Raw genomic sequence first — 26,052 nt, 5'->3', positions numbered from 1 at the left:
TAGGGTTAAAATCAACAAGGTAAAAACAATAACTGCAGATGCTGGAAACCAGATTCTGGATTAGTGGTGCTGGAAAAGCACAACAGTTCAGGCAGCATCCCAGGAGCAGGAAAATCAACGTTTCGGGCAAAAGCCCTTCATCAGGAATACAGGATCCTCTGCTCTACGCTCGCAGCAATGCACCGGCACCTAACCTCTCTACAGTCTGCCCTGCCTCAGCTGAGGGCCACACTCTCTCAGAATTGCAAAGGACCCCTCCTTTCCTATATCCTCAGGAGAATTCATACACTGTATTCCTGATGAAGGGCTTTTGCCTGAAACGTCGATTTTCCTGCTCCTTAGGATGCTGCCTGAACTGCTGTGCTTTTCCAGCACCACTCTATTCCAGAACGAAGTTGACAAATTAAATTCTTCTGTGCTGCAATCACTCGAAGAACAGCACAAATTGAATAAGGCACGAAAATAAGGTACTACTGTTTGAACAGACATAGAAATTAATATAAACTGCAGTTTCTTTTTAAAAAGGAAAAATCTCTTAGCTTATTTTGTCTCTATCTTTGTAAGATGTAGAAAGTACTTGGTCAGAGCATAACTGAGTTATCATGAGGTCATATTAGACTGTTGCTGACAGAGAAGAAGTCAGTGTAGGAGAAACTGAGAGGTGCACACAGGCAGTGGAGTCTCACTCCTAATGATGTGATTAACGTGAAGACCATGCACACAATAAGAGTAGAAAAACTGACTGACTTTCACTTGTTGAACTCGGGTGTTTAGGCAAAATGTAGCACTGCAACTCGGAATGCAATCTGCAACTAGAAATTTGGATTTGAATGCCATGGTGTGACATCAATTGGTGCATTGCATCATGGAACTCCAATGAATTAATTTTAACTTTACTTACCTGATTTAAATCTGCGACAGTTTCTTCGAAGTCTGTTTTCTGTTTCATTGAAGCATGCAGACAATCTACGACTGATTGTCTTGGCTGCATTCCTTTATCAAAACGGTTGTACATACCACACCAGAACCTGATCAAGAAAACAGACTCAACTGTATAAAGATGGTGACACTTCAACAAATGGCAGTAAGCCTTCACAGTCAAAACCAACCATTGTGGAATTGATCAGTTTCAAAGCTTATGTGAATAAATAGAAACTTAAGGAACCCCTGACAATTATTAAACTTATTTTTATTACAAATCAAAATATAATAAAAATGTGAATAGCAAACATATTAGGTGCTCAACAAAAGGAGGTTTCAGTTTAAGAAAATGAACTAGTTGAATACTTTGTAGATCTTCCAAAGCACCAAATAATACAGAACTGTACATGTAGATTATAACAATAGAATTTGGTATCCCATAAAGGGAAATTTAAAGTCAGGTGATTCACTGACCCCAGCATTGGCTTAAAAGCAGCAAAGGCAGAAAAGGAACATGCTGGCCAATTCTTTTATTTGAAATGCAATATGCGACTTATGTTTCTTTTAATCAAAAGGTCTACACTTGACATAAGCAAGCCATAAGACAAGAAAATTACTTCATCAGTGGAAAAATTAATGCCATCAACAAAGCATTTTATTACAAGACGCATTTGTGTAAATTGTAAAAGATTTATTCATGGGATATGTCTGTCACCGGTTATGTCAGCATTTATTGCCTATTCCGAATTGCTCTTGATAAGCCGACAGTGAGCCGCCTGTAAGATTGTCAGCTGACTGATAGTGAGTATTGTTTCATAGGTTCCGATTTAACTCTGGCAAGTGGCTGCTCCTCATACACGAGTCTTACTCAAACATGAACAGCATTGCAGCCAAGTCAAATACAGATGTCAATAAACAAACACACATATTAACCCCAATATTTATTTAGAATCACAATGATAGGTAGGGAGGTAAGAGCTGGGGTGGAGGGCTGGGAACTCTTGATAACATCCTGCAGCATAGTTTCCACAGGATATCTTTCATCTTCTATCAACAGGTTTTCCACCTGATTGACATTTGGAAAAACAGTCAAAGATCATCTGCGAGGCAAGTCTCACATTGCACTGTTCAGGAAAAACTGGACATCTTCAGGAATGGGGTCAGCTGATTGCAGCTGTTTTATTTGCGGCTGGTAGAATTTTTGGGTCTGAAGGAAACACTGCTGTACTTTCTGGTTCACAATCAATGCCCGAAAGGCATTGTATAGATCCATCCTTTCTGGCCTCCTATTATTTGACAATTCTTTAGGTCCAGGAATTTCAGACTCCACAAATGAAATATAAAAATACTGCAGAACTGAAGGCAGACAGTTTCCTTAAATGATTCAAGTGATCAATTTGCCTTCCAACAGTAGGTTGGTTAGACCTAGCCCTTCCCTCCGGCAGCATCCATCTATTGAAATTAGATATGGAAAGAACTAAGGTAGGTTTAGATTTTAAAGTATTTAACCTTCCTATTAATTGCTCCCATAGAGTATTACTGGACTATGATCAACTAATTAAAAGGCATAAGAACAATCTTAATAATCCAACCTTCTGCCATTCACAATTCCCCTCACCTCCCCCCAAAGAAATACAGATCATGTTATAATATGTTATAAATCTGTTTCTGCACGTTATTTGTTGCTGCTAATATGTTATATTTGGGATGTTATATTAGCAGCAACAAAAGCTACTATTACAGACAGCATTGCTTTTAATGAGTAATTGATCAAGGAACTGAAGTATACTTACTTGAAGTTAAAAGGGGCAGTATTGGGCTTTAACACAATGTTGACTGCACTGGGTTTATACAGAGGATTCTGGTAGGGGTATTGCTTTGCCAATAGGAATGGCCACAAGGAATAGGTTTTCTCTTGAAGCCTATAACCACAAAAATAATTTCTAAATGTAGAACCAATTGTAGTATCTAGTTGGGCATTTATTTAAACTTGATAGTGTAATTGCAGGATTTTCAACTCATTAAAAATACAAACATAATACACAATGTTGAAAATTGACATGCAAGCACTGACTTCAAATCAAACTCTCTCCTTTGCTTCTGAAAGCTCCAAACGTGAAATGCGAAACAGTTGAGTGAATATTGGAGCTCTCGGTTACCGCAAACAAGTGACCACTTTACAAACATGAACTGAATAAGCAGTTGTCAACAAGTTACTCAGTTATGGAGAACATCACAGATATGACCTCAACAGTCTTGCACACACATGTGCACTCACAGTGAAAAATATATACAGCCATTAAGATTGGAACTTGTTTCCTAGTTAGAGCTGTTGAACCTGTAGCACTTCCATTGTCCTGACTGAGGTTAGCTAACTTGGTAAAATTCAGGACATTTGGTATATCTCCTCGTGAATGTCACTGCAAATTAATCACCATTAATCAAGAGATTTATAATACAAGTAGACAACCCTTTATCCGAAAAGCTCCAAATTCCGAAGGTTTTTTTGTGAAGTTTTTGTCTCATTAACAAGGTTGTTTGATGTGCAAACAGTTAATCCAACTTCACACCCACTTGATGTGTGTCACTCAGATGGGACGTGGGAGGGCGTGACCCAGCACTGGCAGGCCTCAATTCTGTCTCGGGGTCCATTACTCTCAGTGAGTCTGCTGTTCAGTCAGACTTTTAAAAATTTCACCATTGAACTAGTACTTATTCTGAAATTTGAAAAATTCTGAATTCCAAAAACCAGCTGGTCCCAAACGTTTTAGACAAAGGATTGTGCATCTGTATTGGGCTGAAGTTTTTAACTAGTTGTCAAAAATAAATAAATACAATCTAGATCTAATTTAAAACACATTACCTGTTATGATTGACGACTAAATAGGGTATTAGTGTAGCAATAAATACAAATTCAATAAGATTTTCTGAATCCTAACAACTTTGGCTTAACTCATTTGCAACATGCACAGTCTTCCTACTCACTTCAATTCATGGCGTTCTTTCTGGCAGTTTCCAATGAAGTTGCCAAATTGACAAGAAAAAACATGGTCGTGGATCTCCAACAAGTACTTCTCATTAAACTCGAAAGCACATGGAAACTGTTCCATCAGATGCCAAGTGCATTCAATAAACTGGGTAAATACAGGAGAAATTTCTTTAGGGTCAGCTTCTAGATGCCCACATCTGTGAAGAGTTTGAAAAGAAATTAATAAGGAATGTCCAATCTCACATATAATGAAGTCCTAAATTGAAATGGTATTTATTTTTTCTTCCAAGCAGATCTGAAAGACCTGTTTTCATATATGTTTGTCCAATTCAACACCTTTACATGCAATCATGTATCATGACAAGCTTTTCAAATATCAAAGCTCAATACTGTACTCTTCACAACGTACATACGAAGTACATTCTTTGCAGAAGACACTGGATAGTAATCTGAACAGAGACCTTGGTTGCACTCTCTCCACTCCCTGTAAACAATTTGGAATTTATATAATGCCTTTGACATTGTAAAATACCCCAATAGGTACCATATAAAGAAAAGATTTACCCAACAAAATCTGCACAGAACTACATGAGAAGATATCAGCACAGCTGATCAAAAATATGGTCAAAAATGTGATTTTAAGGAATATCTGTAAGGAGAAGCAGCTGGGCAGAATGGTTTAAGGAGAGCATTCCAGCTTGGCAGCTAAAGACACTGCTGAAATGAATTGGCCATATAAAAATAAAGCTAGAATTGGAGGAGTGCAGATTTCACTGACAATTGCAGAATTTGAGGTGGTTCCAGAGCTCAGGAGAGGTGACCCATGGAGGGATATTCTAACACAGCATGTGAGCATCGCTGGCAAAAGCAGCATTCATGTGCTTGCCTATGGACTGAGTGGCTTGCTAGATTACTTCAGAGGACAGTTACAAGTTGACCATTGCTGAAGGTCTGGAGTCAGATGTAGGCCACATTGAGATAAACTTTATATTCCAGAATTATTCATTAAAATCTAAATTTCATCAACTAACATAATGAAATCAAGGATGAAAATTTAGAAACTGAGGTAACCCTCAATTCTACATAGTTCTGAAAGGGGAGCAGAAGCAGATGGACTTGGGTGTATATGTGAATAGATCACTGAAGACAGCAGGATAAGTTTTTCTTAATTCACTCATGAGATGTAGGGTCCACTGGCTGGCCAGCATTTACTGCCCAGCTCTGGTTGTCTTTGAGAAAGTAATCCTGAGCTGCCTTCTTCCACTGCTGCAGTTGATATACTGTGAGTAGACCTATGATTAACTGGGGAGGAAATTCCAGGATTTTGACCCAGCATACTGAACGAATGACAATATATGTTTCCAAGGTAAAAACAATGACTGCAGATGCTGAAAACCAAATACTGGATTAGTGTTGCTGGAAGAGCACAGCAGTTCAGGCAGCATCCAACAAGCAGCGAAATCGATGTTTCGGGCAAAAGCCCTTCATCAGGAATAAAGCTTTATTCCTGATGAAGGGCTTTTGCCCAAAACGTCGATTTCGCTGCTCGTTGGATGCTGCCTGAACTGCTGTGCTCTTCCAGCAACACTAATCCAATATATGTTTCCCTTTTCGATGATGAGTGGCTTGGAGGGGAACTTGCAGGTGAAAATATTCCCTTGTATCTGCTGCCCTTGTCCTTCTCTATGGAAGTGGTTGTGGGTTTGAAAGGTAATATCTAAGTAGTCCTGGGAGGGAACAATTAATAGAGCATACAGTATCCTTGGCTTTATTAATAACAACATTGTGAACAACAGCAAGGAACTGATACTGAATGTGTCCAAAACACTTTAGACTTCAGCTAAAGTTTTGCATACATTTCAGGGTGCTGTATTTTAGGAAGGATGTGAAAGCATTGGAGAGAGTGTAGAAACATTTTAAGAATGGTTTCATGGATGAGAAATTTCAATTGCGAGGATAGTTTGAAGAAGTTGGAACTATTCTTCCTCGAAAGAAAAATAGCTAAAGAGGAGTTCTGATAGAGGTTTTTAAAGTCATGAGTCTAGAGGTAACAGATGGTATGGATGAGGGTCAGTTGATCTGCTGAAGCAAAATCCTGGATTAATGGACAGCTACTTATTGCTTGAAGAAGCCAAAACTGGACCTGACGTTCTGTCCTTGTCAGCCATTGCTGAAATACAAATCTGCTAAAACAAAAAATGAATTTCTATTGAAAGAAAAGAAATCACCTACTAAATTCATACAATGATTGATTTTGGACTAAGTAACATACCGAAAAATATAAGAAGCAGGAATAGGCAGGCAATTGTCACTCAACAATATTTCCTGAACTGCAAAGTATTGAGAAAGGATTCATAGTAGGGGGGCATCTCCTTCTTCAAAACGATACCACATTGTCTGCCCTTTCATGGGGTCAGGTTCAAAACAGGAACAATCTTCATTGCATTCAAGTACAGGAGAGGAACAAGAACCCATAACTTTCTAACCCAGATTGGCTATGCTACCAGACTGAAAGGTTTAACACAATAATCGAAATAATTGGCATAAACCCACAAACCTATTACAGTCAGCCTTCAAATCTGACATTCTTTAGTTACAATGTTTTGTTCACATCACAGCCAACTTTCACTGAGTAAAACTCCAGAAGCACTGCCTACCTAAGCAACTTTTGTTTCTCTGCCGGGGTCTCAGCAGTTTAAAAGATAAACTGAAGTGAGATAAGAAAAAAAATGAGTGTCTGAGCAAGAGAGAGAGAGAAATTGAGCAAGAGAAAAAAAAATGATATTCCTGTAATTGACAGCTAGATCTCAACCATCTGCACTTTTAGAAGTCATTTGACAGCAACAGATGTTAGATTTATCTTCTATTATCCAAACATATTTAAGTTAACTCACTATCATCTTGATTGAGATCAACAAATTATACAAATACCAGCAATTGGAACTGGACCATTCTGTCTTGTCTGACTTAATAATACGATGTGATCATGTGATTTGTGATGTCTTTACACACCATGATGCCCAGGGAAGATTCAGGCCTCATTCCTGATGAAGGGCTTTTGCCCGAAACATCGATTTTCCTGCTCCTCGGATGCTGCCTGACCAGCTGTGCTTTTCCAGCACCACACTCTCAACCGTCCAGGGAAGATTACCACTACTTTGCAATGTGCTGGAAACGTTTTCTTATAACTGAGAAACTAAATCAATTCACACACATTTACACAAATAGCAATGAAAAAGCAGCTGATTACCTTTGGGAAAATTTGTGTCCCATTGAGATCCATTCTTTTTCTATAAGAACCTTGAAAACAATAAACACAATTATATTTTTTGTTAATAATTTTCTAGATTCACATTCACTTCCTGTACATTTCAATCAGCAATTTAAGAGCTATTATATATATATATATATGATTTAATATTCCTTTGAAATAGTTAATTTCTCTCTAAATCCTTATGTAAATGACATCAGTTTTGCTTAGGTCCAGGCTTCAAACTTTGGGGCAGCTCCTCATTCCACATCTGGAAAATTCAAATATGCTCAAAGATTGAACCATGAGATTACTCCTCCTAATTCCTTCTGTGATTACAGTCAAACATGGTCAAACCTCTCAGTCATACTTAAGGATCAACCTTCCTCACTGTTATCCCCACATTGACTAGTTAATTTCACAGTTTCAGTCTTCAACGTGACAAAAATTGATTTTTTTTTTTCGAAAGATCATAATTCCACCAATATCTGGGTATGGAGGTAATTTGAAAATGTCAAAGCTTCCTGCAAATATTAACACGTTGGGCGGCACGGTGGCTCAGTGGTTAGCACTGCTGCCTCACAGCACCAGGGTCCCAGGTTCGATTCCATCCTTGGGCGTTTGTCTGTGTGGAGTTTGCATATTCTCCGTGTCTGCGTGGGTTTCCTCCCATGGTCCAAAGATGTGCAGGTTAGATGACTGGCCATGCTAAATTGCCCATAGTGTTAGGTGCATTAGACAGAGGGAAATGGGTTTGGGTGGGTTACTCTTTGGAGGGTCGGTGTGGACTTGTTGGTTCGAAGGGTCTGTTTCCACACTGTAGGAAATCGATCTAAACATCCTAGGACCTATTCTCTCCAGTGCATGAAAGACAATGCCAAAATTTTACAATAAAAATGAAAAAGTGAAGCCATTAATATAAAACATAATTGAAGAGTCAGTCAGGAGACCAAATCCTGCCAACCACACCCAGGTGGTTAAATGCAGAAATAATAAATTGATAGGTTACCTTGCCAAGAGACTCAACGCTAAAAGAGATGGAATAACTTGAAACTGGGATATTTACCCACTACAAAGCACATCTGCAAACCAAAAGTTGTTGTACACTAAGCCTCTACGTTGCCACATGTCACGCAAACAAGTTTAAATACCTCTGCATTCAAACTTAAGAGGCCCCTTCCAACAAAAAATAAATATGGCAGTATGTTAATACTCATTAAACGTGCCAGTAGTTTTAGGGATTACTCAAATGAAAGTCAATTTTTAAATGGGATTTTACATTTTATATTTTTATTTACATTTTATATATCCCTAATATTGCATCCAGTTCTGGTCGCCAATCAACCAGATGGATGGGGAGGCTTTGGAGAGGATACCGAAAAGGTTTAGCAGTATATTGCCTGGTTTGGAGGGTATTAGCTGTGAGAAGAGATTGGACAAAGAAATTGGTCTGTTTTTCACTTGACTGCTGGCATCTGAGGGGCAATCTGACAGAAGTTTCCAAAATTATGACAGGCATGGACCAAATGCATAGTTGAAGTCTTTTTCCCAGGCTAGAAATGTCAATTACTAAGGGACATAGGTTTAAGATAAAGGGGTGAAAGTTTAAAGGAGATGTGAGAGGCAGGTTTTTTTTATATAGAGGGTGTTAAGTGACTGGAATATGTTGCCAGATGAGAAAATGTTTAAGAAGCATAGTGAAGGCGGCATTTGGTATGCTTTCCTTTATTGGTCAGAGTATTGAGTACAGGAGTTGGGAGGTCATGTTGCAGCTGTACAGAACATTGGTTAGGCCACTGTTGGAATATTGCGTGCAATTCTGGTCTCCTTCCTACCGGAAAGATGTTGTGAAACTTGAAAGGGTTCAGAAAAGATTTACAAGGATGTTACCAGGGTTGGAGGATTTGAGCTATAGAGAGAGGCTGAACAGGCTGGAGCTGTTTTCCCTGGAGTGTCGGAGGCTGAGGGGTGACCTGATAGAGGTTTACAAGATCATGAGGGGCATGGATAGGGTAAATAGGCAAAGTCTTTTCCCTGGGGTGGGGTCGTCCAGAACTAGAGGGCATAGGTTTAGGGCGAGAGGGGAAGGATAATAAAAGAGACCTAAGGGGCAACCTTTTCACGCAGAGGGTGGTACGTGTATGGAATGAGCTGCCAGAGGAAATGGTGGAGGCTGATACAATTGCAACTTTTAAGAGGCATTTGGATGGGTATATGAATAGGAAGGGTTTGGAGGGATATGGGCCAGGTGCTGGCAGGTGGGACTAGACTGGGTTGGGATATCTGGTTGGCATGGACAGGTTGGACCGAAGGGTCTGTTTCCATGCTGTACATCTCTATGGCTCTAAATTACTAATGCGATTAAGATGAAAGTTCAGAAAAAAAAACATAGAAACTGAAAGTCATAACATTTACAAATAAAACAGCTAAAACATTTCCTTTAAAAAAGTTTGAGTTATTCAGTTCAAGTAATTCACCTTCAAACTGTGATTGTTTCAGTCAGCGTACAGTCAACACACCACAATATTGGCCTTACTACCACTACACCCGGGAGAAGAAGGAATTATTTGAGATGGCAATAGTTCAATATTATCTAGTAAACACTCTGAATATGTCAGTGTGCACCACAGGGCAAATTGCCCCTAAAAATCCAACAGCACTTGAATATTTTTGAAAAATGTTAGTATTTAAAATAAAAGACAAGGAGCAAGAAAAAAATGTTTTTTAAACCAATATTCATTTATTGCACCTTCCAGCACAAAAATAAAGTTTCTCCTTTTTCTGAAAATGCTGATCATTGCTGGGGCATGGTCCCTTGAGTGCCATTAGTTCTTTAGTACCTCAGCATTGCTTTGTATGGGAACATAAAGTCTTGGCAGGTTATTAAAATCATTGAACTACAGAGGACTGCACTGTGAGATTATAATTGGACACTGCTTTGTCTATACCTGAACATTTTAATGCAAAATTGATTGAATAACTATGAAGAAGAATTCAAATGTGGTTTTCTTCCCACCCCATCAAAACGCTAAAACAAATTATGGAGTCAGTGCTACCACCTTTGATACTCAACCCAAGTCCAACCCATCCTCACCCCTTCTAAAGTCCGGCCATGATTAGATTAGATTACTTACAGTGTGGAAACAGGCACTTCGGCCCAACAAGTCCACACCGACCCGCCGAAGCGCAACCCACCCATTACCCTACATTTACCCCTTTACCTAACACTACGGGCAATTTAGCATGGCCAATTCACCTGACCTGCACATCTTTGGAATGTTGGAGGAAACCGGAGCACCCGGAGGAAACCCATGCAGACACGGGGAGAATGTGCAAACTCCACACAGTCAGTCGCCTGAGTCGGGAATTGAACCCGAGTCTCTGGTGCTGTGAGGCAGCAGTGCTAACCACTGTGCCACCAGATAAATAATTAAATTGGGCATCATCTGTTCTGCATAATCCAGGGTAATGCCATAATTACAGGGCCTAAAAATTATTTTTTGGTCAGATGTGTTTTGATCATTTCGGAAACATATCACAATCTGATTAAGAAATGTACAACAAAACCTCTTTTGAAATTGCCAAAGTAGATACATTCTCAAACACTCGAGTTCACAATGTACACCCTCACCATAAATCCCTTTATTGTCCGGTAGTAGGAATCCAGGAGAAGGGCAGCCAACGAGCAAACTTGACCAGTACGATCCCACCCATCAGAACAATGGACTAACACACTGGCCTTTTCTTCAGACACTGCCTATCAGTAATGAAAAAATACAAGCAATTTTAAACAGGTCATCTGCAAGTACCTTTTTTTGTACAAATGTGATCTTTTTTCCTTCTTTCCAATAAAGTGATAATCAATTAAAACCACAGAATAGCAGTATGTTAGGAGAGAAGAAGCGTGCAGGAAGGGCTATTGTTAAGAGTACTTCACTATCAATACAAGTTGAATAAAAAAGTTTGTTGAGAATAGTATAACCCATTGGAAGAGGCAATGGCTGAGGGGCATTATCGCTTGCCTATTAATCCAAAATCTCTGCTAATGTTCTGAGGCTCTGGGTTTAAATCCCACCATACTGAATAGTGGAATTTGAATTCAATAATGAATCTGGATCTAGGGGTCTAATGATGACCACAAAACCATCTGGTTCACTAATGTCCTTTAGGGAAGGAAATCTGTTGTCCTCACCTGGTCTAGCATATATATGGTTCCAGATCCACAGCAATGTTGTTAACTGTTAGGATAATTAGGGATGGGGAGTAAATGCTCACCTAGCCAGTGATGCCCACATTCTATGACTGAATTAAACAAAATTTTGGAATGTGCACTGATTCTTGTGCCCCACTACTCCTGGAGTCACCACAAAAATTAGTGCTTTAATCAAAGTAAGCAAAGTTTCCAGTTTATTTGTCTGATGGAATCAGCTTTACAGATTGACCAGATTCTTTCACTAAACATGAACTACTGTCTGTTACAACTAAATAACCTCTAGCCATAGGTAAACAAAACTGAACTATTTACATTTAATTCTATTATTTGACACTCTAACCCCTTTTAAAACTTTGCGATTTTTGGGAAGATTTGTAGCTCAGGTTGATGATAAGTCTATAAGTTAGCTCGCTGAGCTTGAAGGTTTATTTTCTGATGTTTTGTCACCATACTAGGTAATATCATCAGTGAGAGTGTCTGTTGAAGCGCTGGTGGTATGTCCCGCCTCTCTATTTATAGGTCTTAGTCTCTTCAGGTGGGTGATGTCATTTCTGGTTCTTTTTCTCAAGGGAAGGTAGAAAGGATCTAAGTCGATGTGTTTATTGATGGAGTTCTGATTAGAATATCATGCATCTTAAGAATTCTCGTGTGTGTTTTTGTTCCACCTGTCCTAGGATATAGCCACATTACCTTACATCAAAGACATATAAAAATGACTTCCAGACTACTCAGACCATTGGCATCATGGTAGACCACAAACCCACAAACAAGCTTAAACAGCGACTAATGGCCTAAAGGATCCATTAGATACCACCAGCAAAACTAATGTTATTTACAAGATACCATGCAAGAACTGTAAAAAAACACTACATCAGACAAACTTGCAGGAAACTTGCCCCCAGAATACACGAACACCAACTGGCCACCAAAAGACATAACCCACTCTCACTAGTTTCCATACATACAGACAAAGAAGGATACTACTTTGACTGGGACAACACACACACCCTAGGACAGGCGAAACAAAGACACACATGAAAGTTCTGAGAGGCATGGCATTCTAACCAGAACTCCATCAATAAACACATCGATTTAGACCCTATCTACCTTCCTTTGAAAAAGAAACCAGATATGACATCATCCACCTTCTATAAATAGAGAGGCAAGACATACCACCAGTTCTTCACCAGAGACTCTCATTGGTGGTGTTACCGAGTATGGTGACGAAACATCTGAAAACACACCTTCAAGCTCAGCAAGCTAACTTACAGATCCTTTTAAAACTCCTACAGAGAGAAAGAGAGAGAGAGAGACAAAACAAAAACGTTGGCATTATGGTGGAGGAAAAACACTAGGGAAGCATAGTTCAATGACACCAGTCCACAATATTTGATAAGGTAGCCCTTTCACTTCCTAAGATCTTCTATTCTCCAATCTCCTTTCTGAATTCTTTCATTTCTTTACAACAGTCACAGGGTAATTGTAAAGTATTTTAGTTACTGGTTAAAGACATTAGATTATAGCAACTGATGGGAGAAAATAACTAGTTTTCTTCAGGCTTTGGATACTTTTACTGTAGAGAAACAGCTTCTTCCAGTCTGGAGACCATCTGTGTCTGTATTGCCACACACCAGCTGCTCAGCTGACCCAGAAACCAACCCAGGTTTTAAAAGGGGATCAGAGTTTCAATGAGTAGAGTTAAATGTTGAGGCTTTATAGTTTTGTCTACCTGTGGCCAGAAATTACTTATAATAAACACTAGTCCTTGTTAAGAACTGAAACCTGGCCAATTAATCTGATTCCATCAGAAAGGTAAATTGGGAACATTGCATTTTTTGACCAAATCACTAACTTTTGTGGCAACCTCAGGAAAAGTGAGGCGTGAAAATCCGCTTACTTTGCCAAATCGGTTGTAATACTATAAGTAAACTTAATTTTATATGATATTGGCTGCAAAGTACTTAACTCCATTACCTGTCGTCAGGCTGATCATCTCTGGCATTCACAACTGATTACAAATGCATAAAACAGTCAATCTGTTGCCAGACAAATCTCACTTACACACACAGCTCCCCCCACCCCCACCACCAGTACCACGCCACCTCATTTCTCCTTCCATGCTGCTCGCAATGCAACAGCATAAACACAACTCACAATGAGTTCCTGTAAAAAGTTTCAAAATTCCTTCCACAGTTATTAATTATTAAATGGTCCTTCCCCATTTCAGTCCACAATCAAGCTAATCTTTTATAATAAGTAAATAAAACATGTTGTGGAAACATTTATGGAAAGCAGCACAATGCAGGAATAAAATGAACCAAAAACTAAGAGAGAAGCAGATACTAAATTCTGGCTAAGGAAGTACAACATAAGGCAGCTTTAAAGATTGAGCAAACAAGGCAGTGTGATTATAGAGCTCAGAATCATGTCAATTGTACATTCTGTCACAGATGCAAACTACAATCAGAATTCAACGCAGGCTAGAAAGGGCACAAAAGCCAAGAAAAAAAAGTTCAAGCTGTTACCTTTGCTAGAAAGACACCAGCATCCATAACTGCTTTAATGTGACGAAGCCACCCAGAATTTTCCAAGCCAGTGAGAAACTCACTCATTGATGGGGCCTTCAGTTCACATACTAAAAAAAAATTTGTTAAACTTTATTTTGTAACATTTTCTTTCCCATTACCCATTAAACAAATGAAGGTCAAAAACAATGGACAAAGGGTTTGAGATTCCCAAATTTGAAGGTATTTTACATATTTACTGAAGTAGGAGCATCCCTCTATAATACCTTCTGGAATCATAGCACTGTTGCTCTTATAACTCACTAACACAGCATTAGAAGAGAATTAGAAAACATGACAATACCTGAAGGTCCCTCATACATAAAACATGCAAAAGTACTTATCAATGCAATGACAGAGGTTGTGTGACAATGAGCTATTCCATACACATTTTGGACGTCTTCCAAAGTGTAATCTTCAAAAAAAAAATGTTTAACTAACATTACTAACTATAAATGAATAATTAACTTTATCAATAAATTTTATGGAAATAACTGAACAGAAATAGTAGACTGGAGAGAAAGAAAATATGAGCTGACATTCCACAGATGCTATCAGATTTATTGTTTCCAACATTTTTGCTATGTTATGTTAAAGAAAGAAAATCTGAGTTTCGCTTCTGATGACTATTGAGCAGTCTCAAATGGCATTTACAGTGTGTGACTCAGTTTTGACTTTTGCCAAGATATACCCATGTGGTAGCATTTAAGCACAAGACAGTGCTTTCAGTTAAAGAGAGAATTAAAAGGGGCAAAGCCAGGATGAAACAAAAAGTGTTTGAGCCAAGGACAAGTGCTTTGACACCCGGAGATCCAATTGCAGGTAGTTTACCACCTTCTTCTGCAGCTCCTCAGGGCTAAGGATGACTTGCTTCCACTGAAGAGGAGTAATGGTCCAATAATGGTCAAATATTTCTGTACAATTTCAACTATTTTCTAAAATAATTAATGCTTAATTTTAATGTGAGTCTTAATTGGCTCCCCTCAAGCAAATATAGCAAATGCATAAATTGCGATGTTATTAAAAAGTAAAATCTTATCCTTGCGGTTATAGGATTAAAGACGAAAGAGCAAGAGGAGTGGTTTGGAAGTTCAAATAACATCTTCATGTTTGCTCTCCATTAATCAGTCATTTATTATGTAGCCTGATAGAACAAAATTGTTAAATTAATTATGTATGCAACATTTAATGCTTAGTCCAATAAATTGCTTTGATGGTTCATAACAGTTTTTCTCAACCTTTTTGCTTCTGAGGCCCCTTTCATGGAAACCTGCAGCACGAGCAGTGATCTATATATTATTTTGCAAGTACACATACATTTTTGTTGTTGTTTTGTTTAATGCAAAATTTATCACACAGCACCAGCAACAGTTCTGTCATGAAAGGAGGCAACTTCTAAAAACACACTTTTCATGTCACAGTCAGTGTTCATTCTGGCTGGTACTGAAAAGATCCAGCTTTGTTTTGGAAGGTTGACCAAACATGAGCAATATTTTTTGGTGCTGTAGAACAATCAACACTGCATTCAGTTTCTGATGAAGAGCTTATGTTCAAAACTCTCCTGCTTCTCAGATGCTGCCTGACCAGCTGTGCTTTTCCAGCATCATACTCTTCAACTCTGATCTCCAGCATCTGCAGTTCTCACTTTCTCCTAGTGTACTACAAAGCCTGATGTAAAATAATTGACTTGAAACATTAATTCTATTTTCTTTCCACAGATGGTATTTGTTTTGCTGAGTTTCTATCACCTTCTATTTTTATTTCTGATTTCCATCCTTTGCTTTTGTGGCTCGGTTATGCAGATCAAAAATCTCAAGTATTTGTTACATCAGAAGGGCACATAAATTCAATTAAGGATTCTTCAGCAGTTATAAGTACCAAAGCGATATCAAGCATTAAAACTCCAATTACTATTCTACTTATTCACAGATAGCTGGAACAGAAAATAAGCATTACCTTCTAAAAGCTTTTGTAAACTGTTTCTCATCACATGTATGTTTTCAATACCAATAAATTGGAACCTAATGTTGGAATAATTATCTTCATTTTCATATCCCTTTCCAGCAGCTCTGTTTGCCATGGCATTTAACTGTAAAAAGAAATCAGTACTGTTGAACATTATCCCTGCAATTTTGATTCATTTGTTTTCTGATATGGATTTTTATTCTCATCTCCACAAACATATATTCAATAATTATATTTCTGCAGTATTCAATTTGTCTTAGATTAAAATAATTTTAAAAACTGAATGCAAATTTAGCAAACTATTTGAATTTTCTTCCGTCTTCTCAAGTTATATAATTAAACAGCATTTTCAATCATAATTGAATGATGATTTCTTTTGGATTCTTTTAGCCCCATAGAAACAATAACAGCGAGTAACATGCACTGGGGCCAAAGATTTGAGCACCCAGAAGAATAAATGTGTTATGATCCTTAGTTGGAAGGTATCATGGCTGACTGTCAAGCTATCCTCATCCATCATCTGTTCATAAAAGGCAAAGTACCTGTCTGCAGTTGTTTTTGGATGCAAGAGTCATGACTTGTGACCTTCAACATTCAATCCTGGGAATGCCTCCTCATTTTTCTGATTGTTACATTGTTCTGAGTGAGACCCATGCTGTTGGCTGCCTGAGTGCTCAGTAGGTGACTAAACAGTGATCACAAACAGCAGGTAGGCAAACAGTGTGCTCCTTTTAAAGTGAAGTTGCTTTGAATCATAGGAGCCTGCTGCAGAGTACAACAGCTACAATTCTAAACAAGGAAAATAGCTGGAATTTGAGTGAACAGCTTAGTGATGGTAAAGGACATAACAGAGGGGATACCAACCTATCAAAAAACACCTGGAGATTTGGGAAATTCATTCCCAGATCCTGACCACAGAGATGAGACAGCAGTGCCACTAGTACAGTGACTTCACATGGTTGGTCAAGGTCAAGAAATGCACCTTCAAATAACTGCTCCTACTCACTGTTCCATCAATATCCTGCTATCTGCCATCATGGTGACGTTGCAGATGAGGCTACAGACCTCTTGCTTCCCCTCACTTCAATATACCTTTTCTGATTTCCCCTTCTCAGAGCAACTTCTGCTTGTACTACAAAAGCACACCCAGGAGGAAGAGGGAGAGCACACAATCGTATTGATCTGACTAAGATGTAAATCATTTGACCTGACCCAGACAACAGCTCAGATACTGGCACCACACTTCACTGGACAGTGTAGATTTCAGATCTGTGCTTATGGTGAGTCACTAGCACAAGGAGGCTGCAGCCACGACTGGAGGAAAGAATAATATCAGCTTATTTTACAGAGAGATCAAGGATAATACAGCTACAGGGAAGTCAGACGAAAATCTGACAAGAGTGGACATGGAAAACATTAAGGAAAAAACAAAAATGGTGAGTGCACTGGCTATCCTGTCAAACTGTTTCCTGTCATTGTCAAGGAACATGGAGGCAGCCTACCTAAACTTGGCAAAAGGCACTGCACAGAGTTTTGCCTCATCACACCTCCTGTAACATTGCAGACCAAGGGGAAGTGCAAATGCAACTCCCTTACCTGTTGCAGTCTTTGTGGCCAGTCATCAAATCCTTTGCCCTACTCCCTGCAGAACACTTCAGACCCAATCCAGGAACTCACCAAAACACCTCAAAGGTTGTTCCTACTACCATGTTCTGCAAAAGTATCTTACTTGATAGTTGTGTGCTTTGCTCTTTAACCAACATTCTATGTGGTCCTCTCCTGCACTCAACCACACATCCTGTGGTGAGTGAAAAACACATAGTTGTTTGGTAGCACAAAACTTGCATATTACTGAAAAAGTACATTTCATTGAAGCTCCTCATCATGCACCTATCATGACATTTTGCAAGAATACCAATTCAAGGAGAAAGCTGATGAGGGGACAGTGCTGATTAGTTGGCAAGTGAATTCTGATTGTTAGAGATATTGCCATGGAGAATACACCCATTAATGCTGATTAACAGTGAACAATCAGGCTTTGTTCCATTTTCTCACTTTCTCCTTATAGCCCTCGATGCCTTTTAAATCTGAAAACGTGTCTCTTTCTTGAAATATATTCATCACTTGGCCTCCACAGCCTTCTGTGGTAGAGAATTCCACAAGTTCACCATCCTGTGAGTGAAGAAATGTTTCTTCATCTCAGTCTTAAATAGATAGTCCCATATCCTGAGACTGTATGTGTACAAGAGCAATGTATGTTGCCAGATGACAGATTAAATAGTGTTCCTCCTCACATCTCACCATGTTTATGTGCAGGTTGTCCAAGACACAACAATGATATTCCTTTAGGTCCTATCTTACTTATAAGCACCTCTGCACACCACGAACTGTCAAATGATTTTGTGAATTGCTACAACACATTTTGACCAAGTCTTCCACTTACACGGTGGAGGACTTTAGGACATGCAGATCCATGGTGATACTCCGTCCACATGTTCACGAACATGCTAGCCATTCAGCAAAGAATCAGAGTGACATCTCTGCTGCAGCGCTAGACTGGCCATCATTACATGTTGAACTTATGAATTCAGCAATTTGTGCAATTGAGTTCAATTTCAATCACATGATTGCCCAAATAGATGGTGTTACCATGGGATCCCCACTAGCCCTAACGCCTGCAAATATCTTTGTTGGATACTATGAGAAACATATCTTAAAAAAGAAATGACAACTAACCTCACACCCTTTGCAAATTTTCAATCTGCAGTTTACATATATGCCACATTTGTATCTGCAACTACATGAAATAATTTCCCGACATGTCCTCATGAGCTCCATCCTGCACTAAAAATCATATCTGAAATGGAACAGTCAAATGAATTGCCTTTCCTTGACATTCTGGTTGAAAAATCATAAACCTACCCCCATTATTCAACAGACATATTGGGACTCCTACAGTTCCAAGCACTATAAAATTGGCTTTAGTGGTAACTTTGCAAGTTGGGCCAATTATTACCAAACAAGTAGCCAATTGTTCCCCATAATTGTTCATTGGACAAACTGAAAAAAGCCCCAAGCTGTTACACTTGGTTTTGAAAAATGCCCACTCTATTTCCTATTACTGTGGAAGAATAACATATCTCAAAAGTTTGAGCAATAGGCGAAACTAGCTGCTTCACGTTGCTGTAATGCAGTAGTGGGGTTTGCCACTAACCAAATACTGTCATTCAGTCAAAATTATATTCTGCCCATCCCACAAAGAAGTAATGCAGTATCTGTATTTTAGTGCCAGTGTAATGTTAGGATGTTGGCCATATGTTACAAAGACTAGGAATAGTATCAAAAAGCATGCCTTTTCAGCTGTTTTCAACAAGCAAGGTACTGACAGGACACAACTCTCCTGCTCTTGCATATCTTGCTCAGTGCCTAACATTCCGTCTGATTCTGCAATTGGACAACATTTGTTAGATAATCAGAATGTGCAAAGGATTATCTGACAAACAATTTAGGACTGTCAATCTGACTAGCAAAGTGACAAAGTGTTCTGGAAGCCATAAGTATTAATACACAAGACCTGGTTCTTTGCAGACATAAAAACATGTATACAGACAGTGTCCATTTCAACATTTTTTCAACTTTCTTTCCCTAGAGTAGAAGATTTCAAGACTAGGGGACATATTTTTAAGGAGAGAGGAAAAAGATTTTAAAAAGATATGAGAGGTAATTTTTTTATACAGAGAGTGGTTCTTGTTTGGAACGAACTTCCAAAGATAGTGGTGATTGCAGGTACAGTTACAATGTTTAAAATATATTTCAATAAGTACATGAGTAAGAAATGCAAGGAGGGATATGGGCCAAGCGCAGGCATGTGGGACTAATTTAGTTTGGGATTATGGCCAGCATAAACTGGTTGGGCCAAAGAGTCTGTTTCCGTGCTGTATGACTCTATAACTCAACAAAACAGGTAACAACCATTCACCAGTTCATTTCTCAGGGCAATGTCCTGAAGAATCAGAGTTAGCCTGTCTGATTCAAAGTCTAATCAAAGCTTAGCTGATAACTGTTAAACAGCAATATTTACATTCTACATGCCAAACCCTCTACAAATTAGACTCCACTTGCCAAATCAGCAATCTCCGCTCATGTAGTATAAATGCTGTTTACAGCTTGAAATTATGTTATGGAATGTTCTGATGAGTGCAGACAAAAACAAATATATTAAATGGAGTTGTGTAGTTCAAGTTCATAAACAGAACATCAAGTCAGCCGAAAAGGCTATTTGATGTCATGACAGTACCAATACAGGTGTGTCAGCACATGGAAGGAATCCGGGAATCTCCACATCACTGGACTTTCCATCAAGGATCACTGCACCACAGGTGGCTGGACTCCACCACCCCTCTCAGTGGACATCTAGCTTCCAGTGCTGCTAATGATCATGTGTATACATCCTTCAATATGAATCCCAGATGGAATTAGTTGGGCACCAGAGCCAATTTCCTTCCTCCCAAACAGAAACACAACAGCACATTTTAATAGCATTCAGTTTAGTAACTTTTGAAGTCATGTCCATAGCATGATTTGGTGAACAAAAATACCTTTGGTCTCGTGTCTACCACATACATGAATGGACTTCCTGGATTGGCCTTGCTGATAGCTTGTAGCATTTGTTCATCCTCCATACACCTGGCACTAAACCCTGAAAGCGGTTGACTGCACCGACAAATGGCAGCCTGGTGAAACAAGCATTGGATTCCATTAGAGATAGGGCTGAGAGTAGAGAAACAAAAAGCAAATTAATAGATAAGTAATGATTTAACAGTCCATTTGGATACATCCATCATGCCCAGTCATTGAATGAAATATAATTTCTAGTACAAAGTCTAGCTGGATAGCTTCATGTCACATGTCACAAGCGATAGAGAGTTCAGTTTCATATTTTAATAGCAAGCAATGTGAATAGCAAGGCATAGTGTTAAATCACGTAAAACTTTAACTAATTAAGTATTAACCACAGTAACACAATGACCAAAAGTATTCTTTTTCAAATAAAGGCTTATTTGAATGAGGAAGGCACTATCCTCGGAAGATATATGGGTGGAAATATTTGAGAAGTTTTAAAGACATAGCAGAAACATTTAACACATATTCCCCAATAAAAATTGACTGAAGTTAACATTCGGTTTATCAACTGGTCCAGTTTCAACAAGCATTTTGAGGATAAGAGTTGCAGACTTTTCACTATTCTTTGTTTTAAAACATGCTTCGTGGCCTCAACCTTATGCAATCTAGCTCAAATTTAAAATTGTTCTCTCATGTTTGGAATTTACCCCACCACAGCATAAAATGTTCCCCACCACACAATACTGACTCATTATCTATAGATCTCAGATTCTAAGGAAACATTTGTGTTAACCAAACTATAAGAGTGCTCAAAAAATGAACTGTGAATGATAAAAATCTGAAACAATAACAGAAATTGCTAGAGAAACTCAGCAGGTCTGGCAGCAGCTATGAGGAGAAAGCAGAGTCAATGTTGTGTGTGTGTGTGTATATACGTGTACATGTACAGAAGGCTACAAGCTTCCTCAGCAGAAAATGAGATGTTGTTCCTTCAGTTTGCACTGAGCCTCATTGGAGTACTGTTGGCATGGGGACGGTAGGCAACCAGAAGCTCGAGATCACTGTTGCAGAGAGAACATTGGAGTTCCACAAAGTGGACGCCCCCTCTGCATTTCAACTCCCCAGTGTACAAGAAACCACATTGTGAGCAGTGGACTCAGTAGACTAGATCAGGTGAAGTTGCTTTAACTTGAAGATGTGTCTGGACCCTTGGATATTAAGGAGAGAGGAAGTAAACGGAGAGGTGTTACACCTTCTGTGAATGCATGGGAAGATATTGTGGGGTGTATGGACAGGCTGGAGTGGAGAAGGTGTGGGCCAGGGTATCCTGGAGGAAATGGTCCTTGCGGAAGGCTGATAAGGAATGGAAGGGAATTTATGTCTGATTGTGGCATCCTGCTGGAGATGCTGGAAATGGTAGCTTTTGATCATTTGGATGTGAATGCTGCTGAAGTGAAAAGTGAGGACCCGGGGATACTATTAAAGTTGTGTGATGGAAGAGAAGAGGTGAGGCCTAAGTTCAGGAAATGGGTTGGATGCAGGTGAGGGCCCTATCAACTATGGTGGTGGGAAATCCTTGGTTGAGAAGGTGGAAATTTCAGAGGCTCCCTGCAGAAGGTGTTATCAACAGAACAGATGCGACAGAGAAACTGGATGAATGGAATGGAGTCTTTACAGGAAGCAGGGGTGTCAAATGCATAGTCTAGATAACTGTGGAAGTTGGTGGTTTGGAGTGGATGTCAAGGCTACACTATCCCCAAAAATGGAAACAGATGCTGAGGTAGGAATGGGAGGAGTCAAAAATGGAGTAGGTGAAGATGAGAATAGGGTGGAAAGTGAAATGGCTACATTTTTCCTGATGAGAGAGGGAGCAGCTCTGATGATGTAATCAATTAAGGAATTGTGGAGGGGGCACCCAAGTAGGTCTGAAACAAGGAATGTTCCACGAACCCTCACAATAGGACAGGTATAACTGGGGCCCATGGCCAAAGTGATGTCAGCAGAAGGAATGGAATTGATGAGTAGTTGGTGTTTATTTAAACCTGTTTCTACTCCTAATTTATTTCATAATCTAATAAATGCAGGGCACATCAGTCTCACAGAATACACATCCTATGCCAATAGCTGAACAGCTTCATGTCCAAGCTCTAGGTTTCAGAGCTTCTGCACCAAGTACTGTCATTGCAATGCATCCATGAGACAAAAACTACATAGGCAGCAAGTTTCTTGAGGAGGTCACCCCACAACATAAAAGTGAGTAGACAAAGAGGGGAACGTCTAATCACCAGTCAAGGAGGACCAAACACTTGATACAGGACTCAAAATGTATCTCACTCTCTAATTAGCATTCAGCTGTGTTTATAGTCAAGATACAAGCCCATAGCACAATGGGTGAGTGATAGTGAGAGGGGATCCTGTAACTACAGGGTGTCCACATACATGATCCCTAGATATCTCTGTGGTGCCTATGTGCAAGATTTTACTGAGCAGCCTAAAAACATTAAGGGGTCAAAAGGGTGTAGAACCAGCAGTATAATCCATAAGGGGAGGAAGAGATAAAATTGTACAAACCGGTTTAAGGGACCTAGAAAGGAAAATAAGAAACAGGACCTCAAAAATGCAATAATATCTGGACTACTCTCAATATCACAGACAAGTGTGAACAGAACATGGAGGATGCATCCAAAGCAGAACGGACAGTGAAGGAGAGTTGTAAATTCCTAAAACATTGAGACCAATTCTAGGTAAGGTGCCACCTAAACAGAGCCAGGACCAAATGTCATCACTGAGCAGTTTGCCAGTGCTGTTATCAAGAGTTTAAGACGATTTGACATATAATAATGTAAACGGCAGAGAAGGAGAAGGATTTCTGAAGTTTATTCAGGAAACTTTGTTGAGTAATTCAATTTTGGCCCAACGAAACTTGTTTGATAAAGTGTTATAGATGAAAGAGGAAGTCGTAGCATGGATAAGACGATGGAAGACAGGAAACCGTGGTGCAATGAATAGCTATTTTTCGGACTGAGTCAGAGTATGTATCAACAATTTGGGCGTCAACGGCAATATCAGTGTTTGATGTCCCTCTCTAATTCCCCTGAATTGAATGGCTTGCTAAGGCACTGCAGGGGACAGTTAAAAGCCAACAACATTGTTGGACTAGTGCGGACTAGATCAGGTAAGGATGAAAATTTTTCTTCTCTAAAGAATGTTAGGGAATCAACTGGAGATTTTCATGATGTCTCACGATCATCAGGATTGAGACTGGTTTTCAATTCCAGGATTACTAATTGAATTCAAATTCCACCGACTAGTGCAGTGTTCCTAGAGCATTAGCCTTGATCTCTGGATCACTCACAAATGACGTCCATTACGGCCTCTCCCCTTGAGTGGTGCTCCCAAGACATCAGTACTGGACTACAGCTTCTCTTAATTTATAATTTAAATATTGATGTACAATTTCAAAAATTTGCACAACACAAAACTTGGAAGTATAGTGAATTGTAAAGAGGAGACTGATAAACTTGCAGAGGGCAGAGGCTGGTGAAATAAGCAAAGACTACACAGATGCAATTTCTTTGCAACTTTGCAACTTTCAAAAATGCAAAGTTGTAGATGAACAAGGAGAGACAAATAAGCGAAGGAGTTCTATGCTGAAGTGGGCACAGTGGGTAGCCAGTACTGGATACTTTAGGAACAATTTGAAGGTTTTAGAGGATATTTTTTAAAAAGTATAAGAATAGTTCTGGGAATGAGTAACTTTACTTAAAGATTGGAGCAGTTGGAACTGTTTTCCTTAAATACAAAAAGCTATGATTGAAGAGTTTACAATCATAAGAGGTATGCAATGAGTGGGTAAATTTTGCAATTCACCACTAGAAAAGATGCAATTGTTTAGGTAAGAATTAGGATGCATAGAATGGAGTTGCAAAATGCAGGGGATGCAGACAATGGAAATGTGGAGCTGGATTAAGGAACAGATATTGCGTGTCCTTGATAGGTATGTCCCTGTCAGGCAGGGAGGAAGCAATAAAGTAAGGGAACAGTGGTTTACTACACAAATTGCATCTCTTGTTCAGCAGAAGGAGGAGGCTTATGTATTGATGAGGCAAGATGGTTCAGATGAGGAGTTATAGATCAGCCAGGAAAGATCTAAAGAGAGAGTTAAGAAGAGCAAATAGAACAAAGGAGAACCCTAAAGCTTTCTATACGTATGTGAGGAATAAGAGGATTACTAGGGTAGGAATAGGGCCAGTCATAGACAGAAGTGGGAAGTTGAAGGTGGACCCTGTGGAGATCGGAGAGGTGCTAAATGAACATTTCTCATCAGTTTTCACTCAGGAAAAGGAGAACATTGTAGAGAAGAAGAATGAGGTACAAGATATTAGACTAGAAAGGTTCGAGGTTAGTTATGTACAGGTGTTATCAATTCTAGAAGGAGTCAAAGTAGACAAGTCCTCTGGGCCAGATGGGATCTATCCGAGGATTCCCTGGGAAGCTAGGAAGGAGATAGCAGAGCCTTTGGCTTTGATATTTACGTCATCATTGTCGACAGGTTTAGTACCAGAGGACTGGAAGATTGCAAATGTTGTGCCCTTGTTCAAGAAGGTCAGTAGAGATGACGCAAGTAATTTTAGACCAGTGAACCTTACTTCTGTTGTAGGAAAGGTTTTGGAAAGGATTATAAGAGATGAGATTTATAATCATCTAGCAAGCAGCAATTTGATTTCAGATAGTCAACATGGTTGCGTCAAGGGCAGGTCGTGTCTCACAAACCTCATTGAGTTTTTTGAGAAGGTGACTAAGTATGTAAATGAGGGTAGAGCAGTTGACATGGTATACATGGACTTCAGTAAAGCCTTTGATAAGGTTCCACATGGTAGGCTGTTGGAGAAAATACAGAGGCATGGGATTGAGGGTAATTTAGCAGTTTGGATTAGAAACTGGCTTTCTGAAAGAAAGCAGCGAATGGTGGTGGATCGAAAATATTCAGCTTAGAATCTGGTTACTAGTGGTGTGGCACAAGGATCTGTTTTGGGACCACTACTGTTTGTCATTTTTATAAATGACTTAGATGCAGGTATAGGTGGATGGATTAGTAAATTTGCAGATGACACTAAAGTCGGTAGAGTAGTGAACAGTTTAGAAAAATGTTACAGATTGTAGGGGGACTTAGATAAACTGCAGGCTTGGGCTGAGAGGTGGCAAATGGAGTTCAATGCAGCTAAATGTGAGGTGATGCACTTTGGGATGAATAACAGGAAGGCAGAGTACTGGGTCAATGGAAAGATTCTTGGTAGTGTGGATGTGCAGAGGGATCTTGGAGTCCATGTACATAGATCCCTGAAAGTTGCCACCCAGGTGGATAGTGCTGTTAAGAAGGCATACAGTGTGTTAGGTTTCATTTGTAGAGGGATTGAGTTCCAGAGCCGCAATATTATGCTGCAACTATACAAAAGTTTAGTGCGGCCACACTTAGAATATTGTGTATAGTTCTGGTCGCCATATTTCAGAAAGGATGTGGAAGCAT

General features: G+C 39.3%; 1 protein-coding gene across 1 annotated transcript in view; it reads right to left on the bottom strand.

The window, feature by feature from the left end:
* The window catches only part of mtmr8 (myotubularin related protein 8), a 60,602-nt gene that overhangs the window by 17,001 nt on the left and 17,549 nt on the right, over positions 1-26,052 (bottom strand). The window contains exons 6-13 of the mRNA XM_072595273.1: positions 20,501-20,635; positions 15,894-16,026; positions 13,899-14,008; positions 10,792-10,917; positions 7,161-7,210; positions 3,907-4,107; positions 2,715-2,843; positions 902-1,028 (exon numbers count right to left, since the gene is read on the bottom strand). Coding sequence (XP_072451374.1) covers positions 902-1,028; positions 2,715-2,843; positions 3,907-4,107; positions 7,161-7,210; positions 10,792-10,917; positions 13,899-14,008; positions 15,894-16,026; positions 20,501-20,635 — 1,011 coding nt within the window. The remainder of the gene's footprint in view (positions 1-901; positions 1,029-2,714; positions 2,844-3,906; positions 4,108-7,160; positions 7,211-10,791; positions 10,918-13,898; positions 14,009-15,893; positions 16,027-20,500; positions 20,636-26,052) is intronic.

The sequence above is a fragment of the Chiloscyllium punctatum genome, chromosome 25 (assembly GCF_047496795.1).
Source record: "Chiloscyllium punctatum isolate Juve2018m chromosome 25, sChiPun1.3, whole genome shotgun sequence".
In the NCBI taxonomy this organism is placed as follows: domain Eukaryota; kingdom Metazoa; phylum Chordata; class Chondrichthyes; order Orectolobiformes; family Hemiscylliidae; genus Chiloscyllium; species Chiloscyllium punctatum.
The sequence above is the reverse complement of the archived record's forward strand: the minus strand, read 5'-3'. Positions and strand labels throughout refer to the sequence as shown.